Here is a 15,960-nt window from a genome sequence, read left to right as displayed (position 1 = left end):
AAGATATTGTCTGATTGTAATCGTCATAGAGGATATTTTACAAAAATAAAACATTATTGTAGAGGATTCCTTGAAAAAAAAAATATATTGTAGAGGATCCCTTAAAAATGATAAAAACTTACGGAGTAATTATAAAGGATACCATACATGAGTTTTATGTTGAAGGCATACAAATCTATTTAATAAAAAATTTGTGATAAATAGTGTGTTCTTAGTTATGTGATGGCACGTGTATTATCTATGCGTAATTCCCCCATATATCACCATAGTTTTTTAACTTCATACATATTTACTAAATACGGAGTAATTTTTTTAACAACATTTTGGCATGAAATATTTAGTTATGTGATGGCACGTGTATTTTCTATCGCTTATTTTTTTCCTAAATTGATGTGATGAAAATAAAGTTGCCAAGAGGTGGAGATAGTTTTTTCCCCTTGGCCTTTTCCAACAAGTTAAAATGTAAAAAAGTATTTTACACATAAGGCACATTCTCTTCACGTACCTTATTTTGTTAAACTGCAAATTAATAATTTACTGAATTCAAATCAATTTTATTGAACTAGAATCAGTTTTTCTGATTAAAACTTATTTTTACTAATTATCTTTTATCTTTGCTCTTTAAAGTTATTGACTTATACTGATTAACATTTATTTTACTGGCTTTTATTGATTAAAAAGTTGTTTGATTGAATTAAAATTATTTTTACTTAACACATTTTTACTAAATTGAAACTATTTAAGGTGAAGAGAACATAGCTTTATATGGAGTAATACAGAATTCTAAGATTAACTTCAAAGAGGTTTTGCATTCTTGTACTCTGTAATTTAAACAACAGTTTTGATTTATGAGGACATTAGGATTCACTATAAAACATTAATTTACTTTTAGTCATTATACTATATGTTTTTGTTTGTTTTTTTTTTGACAGGAAATTATACTACTATATGTTTAAATAACTATAGTGACACGAAAAGGAGGTGCATGAGGGAAAGGGGTGGCGAGGGGAGGGAGGGATTTGGTTTATTAATAAAAGCCCGGAAAGGAAAATGGATCTCCCCTTTCCTTCTTTTATTTAATATCAAAATAAAGGAAGATGCATCCCTCTTTTTATCCTCTCTTTCTTTACATCCATTTCCCTCTAGCCAAACATATTGTAAATTAGAAGTAGTAAGATAATGAGTCGAATTTATTGCTCTACTTTATTGCTTTCATACACCATATTTTTGCTTTCATACACCTTGACTTTCCATTTTTATTTTTTTAGTGTGATAGTCATTCAAATTAAAAAAAAAAAAAAAAATTATATGTAATTAACCACATGGTGTAGTATAATTGTTATAAGCAACTAGTTAAGTAATAAAGGTTACACCAGTAATCAAATTGAGTTACCTTGACAAAAAGGATACTACTATGAAAACATGAAATTACTCTTATAAACAAGTGGAGTTATTTTTTTAATAGTCAAATAAAAGTAAAAAAGTTACATGAATGAACAAGTAAGGTTACTTAATTTTTTAAATTGTCTAATGTTACTCGTATAATAAATAAGGGTCACTTTATGGACAAATTAAGGGTATATGCACGTGAATATATGACATTTCTCATTTTAAGGACCGATGATTATCCTCCAAAACAAATGTTATGACTAGCCATAAACAAGACATAATGCAAAAAAAATTTAAAAAAACATAGAAAAGTGAGACGCTTTCCTTCATCGACTCACAAGTATAAAAGGTAGCTCTAAGTTATGAATTTTCACTAGATTTTATTGTTTTTTAAGAATTTTGCATTTATAATCCTGTGAAATTTAGAAACGGTTATCCATTTATTGTGAAATCTAGGAATGACTATCTCAATAATATAACTATCTCCTCTAAATGATAGAGTACTCTGTGTCTCCGTAATAGGTAAATAATTTGATAATAAATCCAAGGTGTTCTTCTTTTTAACCAAATATAATGTATACGAGTAGTTTCATAATTCGAATATTACGTGGATTGAACACATATCAGATAGTTTGTAACATCTATTATCCACAGCTACACTCTAAATATAAAAGTTTTATTACATATCGTCGTTAAATATTATTATATTAGTGGCTTATATAAGAATAAATCAATTAGTCGAAGTTGCTCTTGCAAGTCGCGAGATTGAATATGACCAAAAAAGATATGGAGGGGCCGAGTCGGGTGGGATGAAGGTGGTGTTAAGCTTATTGTTGTGCCCTAGAAGAGGATTTATCAAGTAAATTCTAAGGAATAGTGTGCGGACTATACCTTCAAAAAGGGTTGTTTTCTATTTTTCCCTCGTTGATTTTTTATTTTTTTTTAGCTATGATGTATAATTTGCAAACATTTATACCACTAAAAATATTTGTTTACATATTATTTTTCAGTTAATTGTGAACAACTCAATTTGTGGCATAATGCAAAATGAAGTGATCCTTATGGCTACCTATGGTACACATGTTAACCACCTTAGTTAATTGTTAAAAAAACATAGGCAAGTGGAGGAAGCGAAAACAATCACACTAGCTATCTTTGTGGACTCTATGATATCTATCTCTTTAACATGACCCTATTAGGGCCTGTTCTCTTTAGCTTATTTTCAGTTCAGTTCACTTCAGCTCCAATCTGTTTAGTTCAGTTCAGTAAATCAGAACAAACCCTTAGTTATTTCTGTACTCCTTTTGTTTTAAAATTGACACATATCTCTCTTTTTGTTGTTTTAAAATAGTTGACACATTACCATATATACCATAAATCGTATATTTTAATAAAATTGTTTACACTACTCATTATGGTCCACTGAATTTTTTTCACCCTCTTAATGTCTCACGTCTCTGTTTTAATAATATAAACCAAAATTCATTTCACATTATCCCATTTATGTAGCAAGAATCTAGATTTAAAATACTTGTTTCACATTAATACAACTTCACATTAAACAACTCGAATATATGGTCCCCACTCCGATCCCCACCTACTTTTTTCTTAAAATACTTGTCAAAAGAAGTGTGACAATAATTATTTTAAAACACAAGGGATGCGAAAAATCTTACTACCATCGTTTTACATTGAACACTTTGACCGTCACACATCTCAACGTATAACTTATAACTTTAACTATTAATACATTTTATAGTCCACATCATTAATTAAAAATTTAAAAAAGTTTGGGAAATTCCCATTGGTACCACTCAGGTTTTGGCTTTTCCCAGCGGTACCACTTTTTTTTTTACTTCCTGGTGGTACACCCCAGTTTATGACTTCTTAACAACCGTGATTAGTCTGTTAATAAATTGTTAATAACTTAGTAATTCTAGGTTAAAAGCTGAGATATATACTGAAAAGACTTATATGCCCCCATTTAAATGCTTTCCCTCCAACTTTCCCCCCTTAAAATGTATGTTATTTCCCACCAAAAACGTTCACCCTATGACTTCCCTATAAATGTGCCACTTCCTCTTCTCTTCTCCATTTTGCTTTCCCTCCATTGCTGCAATTTTTTTCTCTTCTCTTCTCTTCTCTCCACTTCTTGTTCTGTATTTCTCTGACATGGCTAGTTCTGCAGGTGGTTCAACTTTTGGTAGGAGATTTGGAAGATCCATGTGGGTCAAACGCATTCAATGCAACTGCAATCCACCAAGAACTGCAGACATTAGGGTTTCTGAGTCGATTTCGAATCCAGGGAGATCATATTACAAGTGCATGCATTGTGGTTTGTTCGTGTGGGTTTCTGAAGAACAATTGATGGGAAGTCTTGATGACTCATCTAATGTGAGAGTGTTAAGAGAGGAATTTATTGATTTTACTGAAAGAGTGTATGAGTTTGCAAGCTATGTTTACATGGTTGTTAGGATTGGTCTTGTCATGTACCTGATCCTACTCTTTATATCTCTGAAATGAGGTTTGTGTTCTGCAACTTTTAGTTTTTCCATGTAATTGTTAGATTATGAATAGTTAAAGGTTGTATTTTGTGGGTTAATGAATGGAAATTTCGAATAATTGGCATTTATCTTTGTTTATTTCTTATGTACAAGTTCTTTTACTTTCCATTAAGGGGGTGTTTGGTATCAAATTAGTAAATGTAAGGGAATGTAAACAAATTAGAAGAGGAAAGGGTAACATATAGTGTTACCCTTACTAGTTGTTTGGTATTACTAAGGAAACGTAAACAATTGTAACCAATCCCTTTCCTCTTGTTTGGCATAGATAACTTGGAAACAAATAGTTTTCCTTCTAATTTTTTATGTCTTGGCTAACTTTTGATATACATTATACAATGTAGAGCAACACTAATTACCATAATATACATATAGATATTTTTTGAACCGATTACCATAATATATCATATGCTAGATATATAGGCAAAGTCACATAAGTTGTTGATTACAAAAGCATTGAAATTCTAGTATTCTAAAAAAAAAAAAAAAAGCATTTAAAAACCATTAAAACATTAACTCCAATAACAACAATTTAGGACAAAACTTTCTACTTCTTCTTAAGAAGATCAATTGCATATTGTTTCTTCATATTAGTTGGAGCTTGATAGAAGATGTGAAGCTTATGTTCTTCCGCCATGAGAATTGTAGCAACCTCTAAAGTTTCGGATGGAGAAATTCCATCTAACTTCATCACCTCATCCAAAACCTTGTTCACTTTTTCATCCATCATTTGCTCTCTTTCTTCAGCTTTAGACCATGCACTAGCCATAATCCCAAGATTAACATTGATATTTTCAAATATCTTCCCAAAATTGTTAGAAACATCATGGAGGGAGGCCACCAAATCATCATCATCATTCCTACAAAAACTCTTCAAATCTAGCTTGTTCTTTCCTTTTACCTTAGCCTCCTTCGCCTTTGTAGAACGTTTTCTGGATTGAGTAGTGGAATCACTTGCGGAAGAATGAATCGTAGAAGCCTTCACTTTTGCCACTTTTGAAGGAGTTGAATGATCATCCTCTATCTTCATGGGACGTTTTCCGGATTGACTTGTAGAAGAATAAGTGTCTGAATGAGTAGAATTCACATCATCTGATCTTCTTCATCACTCTCGACATTCAATGGTTGCTTATCAATGTCTTGATCCATATCTTCTATAGCATCAACAAACGACTCACTTGCATCTCTGGTAGCTTTGTCTTTAGCATAAATTTCTGCTAGAGTGTCATAATGAACGAATGGAACTCCAAATAACCCCTTAGCTTTCTTATGAGTCTGCCATATAAGAAAAAGAAAAAAATTGTTAACAAAATTTCAATAACCTTCTGACTATAAAATTTAATACTAGAGTCTCAATCAGAGAAAAATTAGAATACTTAATAAAATATTAGACAGAAAATCCAGGCAGATGTACTAGAGTCTCAATCAGAGAAAGATTAGAATACTTAATAAAATATCAGCGTAATATTGGATGAACAGTAGATTCAAATCCAGCAGCCAGAATTTAATACTGTAGAAAGCAACAGAAATGTGAACAACTGCAGTAATGCCTATCAAAATAGCATCAAGAAAGCCTAACAGCAGATAAAGAGCCAATAATAAAATAACAGGAATTATAAGGTAATGCCTATCAAAATTTAATTCAAACTTGTTTCCCAATAAAATCACTCTTTTAAACACTGCACAAAATCTTGGATGAAGAAAACAGAAAGGATGTGGCTGACATTGTAATTAAGGTAGATTATGTGGCTATGTGTCCTAAACTGTGGTTGTGACTAACATATATCCTAACAGGGTTTATAGGAATCACTGACGAAGAATAAAAAAAAATTTAGTGAATTAAAATGGTGAAACAGTATTCAAAAGATGATAGAGCAAGAATTATATTACTAAACAAAGAAACAGATCTCAGTCATTGAAAACTGAAGGAAGGAGCAGCCAAAGAATAAACAAGTTATATTGTATTAAAATACTGCAGTAAGAAAGTATACAAGGCCTCCAACAGGGGAATAACAGCAAGGGGGAGGGGCAGCAGCAAGGGAATAGCAGAAGGGGGGAGGGAAGCAGCATACCTTTACCCATCCGTCGAACACCGACTTATCTACTTGTAGAATCTTCTTCTCAGCATCCCATCCAAATCCTGAGGTGGATAACATTTCCGCCAATGCACTATATTTCTCCGACCAATGCTTGATCCTCGACTCAATGTGGGGAACCGCTCTCAAGCCGCAATTAGGAAGTACACCATTAATCATCTCTTCCAACTTATTCATGTAACCATTCTTAAACCCATTCTCACACTTCCACTTCGGATCGCAACTCAACTCATGCAAATATCTTATAAGAACCGCATCTTCTTCATACGTCCAATACCTTTTATTTTTACCTCTACCTCGATTGCTTGCCTCACCCTTAGCTTGACTAGCCTCCATCTGAAAAATTAAAAACAAAAAATAAAAAACCAAAAATCAATTGAAGCTACTACTGACCTAATGCTGATCTTTCCAAAATAAAGACATCATTTAACAATCACCATTGAAAATGTTAACATACAAAAACATAACACCATAAAAAAAGGTAGTGGTACAGATGCAATAAAGACTGAAAGGATAACAAGAAGACTAGTAGAGGTTATGAGATGTCAAGACTTAAGAGTAAAATTATGGAGATTATGAGATTAATGAGTTTTTTTTTTCAACAATAAATTTAAAAGGTACATAAATTTAATTAGCACCCAAGGATCCATCAATTGTGTCAAAAGAGGCTGGAGTGCCTAAGATGCATCAGTATTAAAGTGCACTCCACCCAATACATTCATAGCAATCGTTCCTTTTCTTGTTCTATACTTTGGTCGTTCTTGTGAAGGCACATTTACATTAATGTAAGTCCCATCTAATGCCCCTAAACAATTCTACAAAAATAGGAAAAAATATTACTTACAAACAAGCAAAAATAAGAAAATCCTAGCAAAATTTAGGGGCTTTGAAAATACCAATACCTTGAAGGATTTCCACCTTTCATCTTTACAATCATCCAATATTGGTGTAGGATTGTAAAAGTAGTACTTCATGCAACTTGAGAAAAGCCCTTAGACAAAGGTGAAATTGTCGGCTCACGGTTTCTCCACTTCTATAGAAGTAATGTCCAATAGACCTATTCTTCTTATGATGAGCCAACGTGTATAAAAACATGGTTACTATCTCTTGAAGCGACATGTTTTTTGTTCCACTCAAACCCCCAATGTCTCTAAGCATCTCACAAATAATATTGAAAGTTTTTCTATTAACGCGAAGCTCACTCTTGCATTTCACATCACTCTCCCTATAAAGCCCTCTCAATACTAACATCCGTAACAATTTTTTGTTTCTTTTCCTATCTTTTATTTGAACCCCCCTTATTGTAACAACGCTAATTATATACCACATCCAATACATCATCAACATAATAATAACCATTGCAATTACTATTTGTATTTGTTTTAGCTTTTTCTTCCTTATAGAACGCATAAGTCGAGGCATTGTACAAGAAACACAGAAAATAAATGGCAATTGACCCTGATAAACGGCAAAACAATAGTTATATCAATCTCTAGTTAATCAAATAAAAAATATTGTCAACCAAATCATGAGGAGTAAACTAGTCAAGAAACAAGCAAAATTAAGCAAAAAACCATGGTCTATATACTAAAAATAGTAGCAGTAACTTTCTCACTGTAATGCATACACATATGGAGCAAAATAAGACATGTATAGCACCAGAAAACCATGGTCTATATACTCAAAATAGTAGCAGCAACTTTCTCATCGTAATGCATACATATGGAGCAAAATAAGACATGTTCAGCACCACCAATAATCTATTACATTCATAACATAGATATAATTACCAAATGAAGAAATTATACAAAACTCCAATGTTTGTTAAATAATTTCAAATGAATTGAAGCTTAAAACAATAACATTCGTAGCTGAAACTTGAAGTAATTATAATAATACAATCAAAAATCAAACAAAAATAACTTTCTGAAGATTGCAATTGAACACGCAAGTTATAAATTCATACCAAAAAACGCAAAAATTGATACTACATGAACCCTAGAAATTGAACGAAAACAACTTTCTGGAGTTGCAATTGAACACGCAAGTAATAAATTCATACCAAAAACGCAAAAATTGATACTACATGAACCCTAGAAATTGAATGAGAGAAATGAAGATAGCAAACCTGTGATAATTTCTGAATATTTACAGAAGAAAATCGAAAATTTAGGAGTAAGATCTGGAGAATTGCAGCTTCCTCGTAGAATCGTCGAAATTTTTTGGGAATTTTCAGAGAATTATCAAGCAAGTGAAGAGGAGAGAGAAGAATTTTCTTTATTTTTTGTGTTAGAGGAAGGAAAGGGGATTTGTTTCCTCACCTATTACAGGGGAAACAATTGGGTGGATTGGGTTACCCCTAACTAACGGTTTGTGTTACTTTAACCAAACACAATGTAACGGAAACGCTAATATGATTCCGTTTCCATCCCTATAAAATCCCTATACCAAACACTCCCTAAATGTAAATAAGGCCAAAAATAAGGACAACTTAAAATAGACAAAATGGCCACAGTTGGCTATATTCATATATATCAGTAAATTTCAGATGTTTGGGAACATTGGTAAAAACACATATGTACCAACTAGACAAGTTAAGTTCAAAAAACCCAAGATAACTTAAACAAAACCAAATGTTTCACTGCCAAAAAAACCAACTGCTAATGTACTGCTCTGTAGCACTTAAAAGCATTGAGAATCTGAGTTTTCTTGGGACAAGTTGACTGGCTGGCTAGGCATTTGTGATGCTGTCAAAACTGTTGCTGCATCAGCAAACTGTTTGCCTTTCTTTCCTTGTGCTTTCTTGGAAGATGTTGCAGGCTTTGTTGCTTGTTGATCAGTGGCTACAGACTTAGTTGCTGCTTTTGCTGCATTTGATTGGTCTCTGACCCTTGGGTTTTTATGACAACAGGCTCAGATGCCTTCAACTCTTTCCCAGTTAAGCCTCCATTGCAGGTTGCTTTATTATGCCCAAAGCATCCACACTTAGAGCATTTGACTGTTTTGCTTCTCTTGCTTGGTTGGACTTCTTCTTCCTCCCTTTTTCTATTCCTACTTGGTCTTCCAATTCCCCTTTTCATCTTAGGTGGCATGATAATTCTGCCAGAGTCATCAGCAGGCCATTGTTCTGTGTCTGGAATAAGGCTAATGCATACACTGTATGCTTGCTTATATGTCTTGACAGAGTACCAGGAGCTAACAAAATCATGTGGGTCTAACTTTGCATCAATTAGGGACCTAATGGCATGCCTACATGGCACCCCTGACAATTGCCATGCATCACAATTGCAAATTTTATTGTTAAGACTCAGAGGGAACTGAGATCTACCTTCATGGATTTCATACTCTCCTGGGCTGGACTTGAAAGCTCTACAATTTGAGCTTGCCTTGCCTATCTTTTTCACCAGTTTCACAATTTTAGGACATATGTCTTCATCTTTCCAGGACTTTGCATTCTCCATCCTTATTGCAATTCTCACCATACACACCCTCCTTATTCATGCACATTAGCACTAAATCAGACATTGCAGGACCTTTTATATTCACAGTATAAAGACAACAAAATAAAGATATGCACAACATACTTTCTAGCAGAGTTAATACAGGCCTACACCTATTAACTCCAAGTGTGGAGTTAAAGCTTTCCACAAAATTAGATGTATTTGTCTCATTGCAGACATTAGGGTTAAATTTATGTTTACTCCACTTGGATTGTTCTCCCAAGTCTGCAAACCAACACATGACATCACCACCTCCCTCTTTCTTGAGCTTCTCCATAGCTTTTCTGAATGAAAAGGCTGAAGTTGCATTGCATGCTCTCCAAAATAGCACATACATCATGGGGCCTGGAAACTTTTTTTTGTAATTCCTACTGAGGTGTCTACAGCAGAATCTTCTATCAGCTTCTGGCCACACATTGTCTAAGGCTAACTCCACTCCCTGAAACAATGATGAACAAGATTAGTATGCTCCAATAAACAATCAAAGGTTACATAACAACTATAAAAACTCAATTCACACTTAAGCACTTGCCTTTTGCCTATCAGATATGATTGTCCAATGCTCCCTTGAGGATTCCTTGACAATTTTCAGCAAATGCCAGAAGAAATAACTCCATGACTCCTTGTCTTCTTGGCTCACTATAGCATAGGCTATGGGAAAGATCTCATTATTGGCATCTATTCCCACAGCAGAAAGCAGAATTCCCCCATAATTACCTTTTAGGTGTGTTCCATCTACACCGATAAAAGGTCTAACTCCTATGAGAAGTCCTTTCCACTGTCCAGAGAAGGAAATGAAGATACTTGTGAACTGCAGCTGCTTAGGCAGGGACTCAGTTTCTTGCCATGCACAAAATGCTAAACTTTCTGGGTTAGTCTCAATGCACATTTTAGCATACATAGGCAACAATGAGTATGACTCATCATGGCCTCCAAAGAGCTGCTCAATTACATAACTCTTTAACCTATACAAAGTAGATTGTCTCGTGTAGATGCCATATCTTTGGAATAGAAGTTCATTTAAATCTTTCCCAGAAATGTCTGGGTTAGCTCTGATTTCTTCCATAACTTTCTGGGAAGCCCACTTAACATTGCATATGGGGTTGTATGTTTCTAAACCTCTGCAAGTGTGTACATTGGGCCAAATCTTCTTAATTGCCCAAGTTCTACCATCTGAAAGCCTACTTGCATGCAACCTCCAGTCACAACACTGAGATTGGCACACTGCTATATACCTCTTGCTGTCAGCATACTCCACATTGATTGCAAATCTCCCTTGTACAGCAAAGTCCTTAAGAGTATCCTTAAAGTGTGCCTTATTAGTGAAAATCATCCATGGCCTTAGTATTATCTTCCCAAAATCAGCATCCTCATACATTTCTCCATTCTTGTAAAGTCTCTTAAAGTAATCCTCATCATCTTCATCATCTAAAAATTCAAACCATTTCCCAGGTTTCCTGTTATCCTTGATTTTAGGAATCCTTTGAAGCTGCACCAATTCATCTGCAGGCACATCACCCTTTGGTGCTACTTCTCCTTCACTGTCTTCTTCTGAATCACTCTGAACAACAAAGTCCATTTTTCTTCTCACCTTTAAACCAGAACTAGGGCCCAACTCCTGACCCTCAGTAACACCCAAACTATTGTCTCCCTCCTGGATGCCATGCATACCGGATGAATCACTCTGAACAACAAAGTCCATCTTTCTTCTCCCCTTGAAACCATAACTAGGGTTCTCAACTTTTGTCTCATTCACACCAACTCTAAGTCCCTCCATCTGAATAGAATCCAAACCAGAACCTACACCAAGCATTATTCTCTCAGTGACAGTACTGCCAACCCTTACCCCCTTCCTATATGTTGTGGTTCTAGGAATTTTTTTTTGCAAAAACAGAGCTATGAGATGAATTAATCAATGGTTCAACACTAGGAGCAGATGTGTCAGTGACTGGAATAGGTGAAAATCTAGGGCACCTTCTCAAATTTAATGTCTTGAACACAGTATTAGGTGACCTAGGAGATGGTGGTTGCATTGGGGTTGATTTGGTGGCAGCACTCTTCTTACTATTTGTATCCTTAGCCTTACCCTCACTAGGTGAAAAAAGGCCTTTGGCAGCGGTTCAAACCCGGTCTAAGGCACCGGTTTGAACCGCTGCCTATGTGAGGGGTGCCAAAAACCAAGCTTTTGGCACAGGTTCAAAACCGGTGCCATAGGGTATCAACAATATACTCATCATTCTCGTATTCCTCGTCCACATGAATCTCATTGCTTCTAACACGCACATCATTCCGATCAAGATCCCCAATGTACTCTCCACTTTCTCCGTGCCAAATCCACACATGGTATAATTGCCTAAATCCACGACATAATACATGATCTCTAATGATTTCAACACTATCGACCACATTCACATTATTACAATCAACACAAGGACAATAAAGGCCTTTGCCTCCTAGTTTGCGTTGATAAGCTAAAGCCCTCTCGCTAAACTCTTGAACCCCATTCCAAAATTCCAATGTATCGCGTCTACCATACATCCAACCACAATCCTTCTCCATTTAGTAAATTGTCTCTAAACATATATAGCACCATATAATTATAATGTGTAAGTGCTACATATTTTATGTAAATCAAATTCAAGTACAAAACGTGAATATACCATTCATATAGTGAAAAAATGCATGTTTCCAAAGGGCCCTTATCACTCCAACCTAACCCATCCTTGAATGTCTACTCTCACTAGTGAATGTATGTCAACTTTCCAATTTTAAGGAAAATCCGGCAGCATTTCCCCCTAGTTCTCCAAGTACACGATGTAGATAATTAATTACCCACATATGTACCCAGAGAACATAGTGAGGAAATGGTAAGCCAAGATGTTCCTTAAAATCGAAAAGAAAACATACATTCACCACCTAAGTGAGAGTACACATTCAAGAACAGTCCCAACCGGGGACTATTCAAGACTTTCTCCTAATGAGAAAGCCTTGAACGGGTATCTAGGCATATGATGATGCAAGTATTCTATATATTGTTGTATTTATTTGCAATTAAACAATACACAAGTTGCAATTTCATGAATCAACTTTTATTAAATGGATAAATAGAAATGAATATAGCTAAGTAAAGTTTATAAGTCATACCAATATAGCAATGCAACTACCCACTTGAGCTCAATATGTATTCCTCAAGCTAATTAAACTCGTGCTTCAATTCACATATGAATCTATATATTAAAAAAACAAAAATTAGCAACGTCACTAATTATCTAATTAATATATTCACAATTCTCTAATGTATTCACAATTCTCTAATTTGTTCACAACTAATTAGGTGGCAATATCACTATTTATTTCTCTAATTTATGCACAATTCTCTAATTTAATCACAATTCTCTAAATTATTCACAAATCTCTAATGTAATCACAATTCTCTAATTTATTCACAATTTTCTAATTTATTCACAACTAATTAGTAGCAAGGTCACTAATTCTTTAATATATTCACAATTACCCATTAAAACAACCTAAAATTACACATTAAAACATACAAAAACTCAACTAATTAAGTAACATTCTTACTAATCTCTATTATATTCATAATTACTCATTAAATCAACCTCAAAATAACCCACTAAAACTTATAAATTTTTCAACTAAGGAACAAGGTAATGCAAAATTACTCTAATCTATAATATGTATTCAAAATTACTCTAAACATACAAAATAACTCTAATGTATAATATGTATTCAAAATTTCTAAATAAACAACCAATGCAAAAATAAAAAAAATTAGGGTAAAATTATATATATACATTCCTTGACTTTAATTTTCTTAACAATAATTGTTCAAAATGCTATTGAAAATAATAGAATTACATATTTCAAAATAATTGTTCAATTTTTAACAAAAAAAATAAAAACTTACCCTAAATTAGTTGGAGGTGGAAGAAGCTAAGGGGATGAGATATTGAGGATGACCTTTGCGTTGGTGGAGGTAGCAGGGGTGGTGCGCACTAGTGGAGGTAGTGCGGAGGTGGAGGCGGTGCGCGTTGGTGGAGGGAACAACGCGGAGGTGGAGGCGGTGCGCTGCTGCTCAATTCGAACAATGCTGGTGGCTGTAGGGCGGTGAAAGACAGAGAAGAGCAGGGAAGGGAAAAGACAAGGGTAGGGGAGAATTAAGGGCGGTGGTTTTTGACAATTCGTACAATGCTGGTGGTGTTTCAACTCGTACAACGGCGGTGTTTCAATTCGACAATTCGTACAAGGGCAGGGGGAGAATTAAGGGCGGTGTTTCAATTCGAACAATGTTGGTGGCTGGAGGCCGGTGGCCGGTGAAGGTGGCGGCTGTGGTGGAGGGAAAAGGGGGAGGTTCGTTGTTCTTCAATTCGTCTCTAATGTCGGGTTAGAAAGGAATGAAAGAGAGTGGGGAAGGAGAAGAAAGAAGTAGGAAGAAGCTAGCTGGTCGCGTTTTTTATTTTTTGAAAAAAAAACCGGTTTGATTGGCACCGGTTCAAACCGGTGCCTATTTTATTTTTGGTACCGGTTTGAGTTTAACCGGTGCCTTTTGCCTTTGTTTAAAAACCCGCCCAATTTTGGGCCGATTTTTGGCACCGGTTTGGCCTGAACCGGTGCCATATGGGGGGTGCCTAATGTTATTTTTCTACTAGTGCCTTAGCCTTAGTCTTCTTTGACTTCTCTATCCTCTCCATAGTCTTCTCAAACTCAACTCTACCCTTGGTATACTCAGCAGCATATTGAGTATCATTTCTTTCATCTTGAGGGGAATCATAGCCCTCATTATACCTAGGTGGAGAGGACTCATTATTTAGGGATATATCTTCAAGGGAAGGCTGATCTGTTTGGGTTGTTTCATTCTGAGTGGGTTGATCTGTTTGTTCTGTATCAATCTGAGGGGGAAGATCATTTGGTGGTGCAGTTTGGGAAGGATCAACAACATGAGGAGGTACAATATGGAAAGGTGCAACAAATTGTTGTGCAGATTTGGATTTGTTCCTTAGCCTATTGGTCATTCTATTCAAGGCACTTGGTTTCTTGCCAAAACCTACCCAAATGTGATACATCTCACACTCACCTAGGGTATGAATCATCTTAAAAATATCAGCATCATCTAGTAAAGGGTGAATCTTTTCATTGTAACCATAACCAAAGGTAGGGTTGATTATAGGGAACTCAGTGTCTACTGCAGCAGTGTCCTCAAAATCCATAACCAAATCCATCAAATTACATCTATCTAAGTCAACAACAAGATCAACATGTTTATCTAAGTAATGAAACCTTAACACCACATCACCCATTCTGCAAAAGAAGGTAAACAATATACACATTTACAACATGCAAATAAATTCCAAATCAGCTATACAACAATCTACAACATGCAAATAAACCCCAATTCAGGTATCCAACAATCAATGAAATATGCAAATAAATTCCAATTCAGGTATCATATAATTAATGAAACAGGATCATGCCAATTCATCCAAATTAAATCCATAATCTACATAAATAATTGAACACACATAATCATGCACCTAATAACATGAAAGAACCCTAAAATCGCACAAATATACAACATTTAAATCATGAATTAAACCTCAAAACGCATAGAAAACAGAACATCAAACAACTGCACCAAATTATGCATTAATGAACATCAGTAGTGCTAAAGTACCTGAATTATGCAAGATTATCCTCTAATGGCTTTGTAGACCAACGAAATTAGCGAATTTCCCTTGCAAAACCCTAGGATTACTTGGTGAATTCAACAGAGAGCAGAGGAGAGAGAGATGAAATTTGAAAGTTGAGTTTGGTTTGTGTCAAATCGACATAAATGGAAGGGGAAGGGGTTTAATTATGGGTGATGGAGGGAAGGATTAAAAGGGGGCATATTAGTCTTTTCCAACTTTAGTAACCTAATCTCAGCTTTTAACCTAGAATTACTAAGTTATTAACGATTTATTAACAGACTAATCACGGTCGTTAAGAAGTCATGAAATTGGGGTGTACCACCAGGAAGTAAAAAAAAAAAGTGGTACCGCTGGGAAAAGTCAAAACCTGAGTGGTACTAATCATGAAAATATGTATTGTTTGTGTTTTAAAAAAAAGTCTATATTGTGATCATTTTTGTAACGTTTACATAATACAAAGTACATTGAAAATATATTTAATGAAATCACCCCTTCCTACTGCATTAAAAAAATAATAAAAATAAAAACCTTAGTCAAAGTAAGACGAATGTGAGAAGTGTTACATTTTATTCAAAGTTATGCACTTTAAAAAAATAATAATAATAAAAAAAATTCTCCATGTTTTAATAAGTGTTACATTTTGACCAAACATGCATGTCGAGACACGACTTTGACTAATAATCTATATTAATACTCCGTATATTAT

The 15,960-nt window shown here is 34.7% G+C and overlaps 1 protein-coding gene across 1 annotated transcript; it reads right to left on the bottom strand.

Moving 5' to 3' along the window:
- Positions 1–8,889: 8,889 nt before the first annotated feature.
- On the bottom strand, positions 8,890–11,359 carry LOC110696348. The gene is made up of 3 exons (XM_021873638.1): positions 10,079–11,359; positions 9,780–9,985; positions 8,890–9,538 (listed from the first exon to the last, which is right to left on the bottom strand). The coding sequence occupies exons 1-3, from the start codon at positions 11,357–11,359 to the stop codon at positions 8,890–8,892; spliced, it is 2,136 nt and encodes a 711-aa protein (XP_021729330.1).
- Positions 11,360–15,960: the final 4,601 nt, after the last annotated feature.

Source organism: Chenopodium quinoa, unplaced genomic scaffold, assembly GCF_001683475.1.
Source record: "Chenopodium quinoa cultivar QQ74 unplaced genomic scaffold, ASM168347v1, whole genome shotgun sequence".
Lineage (NCBI taxonomy): Eukaryota > Viridiplantae > Streptophyta > Magnoliopsida > Caryophyllales > Amaranthaceae > Chenopodium > Chenopodium quinoa.
The sequence above is the reverse complement of the archived record's forward strand: the minus strand, read 5'-3'. Positions and strand labels throughout refer to the sequence as shown.

Bases quoted from the DNA above. Each gene is read 5' to 3' on its own strand.
- LOC110696348 (XM_021873638.1), bottom strand. From the start codon at position 11,359: ATGCTTGGTGTAGGTTCTGGTTTGGATTCTATTCAGATGGAGGGACTT. The intron at 9,986-10,078 runs GCAAGTGCTTAA...TCATTGTTTCAG, and splicing joins TCATATCTGATAGGCAAAAG to GGAGTGGAGTTAGCCTTAGA. The intron at 9,539-9,779 runs GTTTGCAGACTT...TGCATGAATAAG, and splicing joins GGTGGTGATGTCATGTGTTG to GAGGGTGTGTATGGTGAGAA.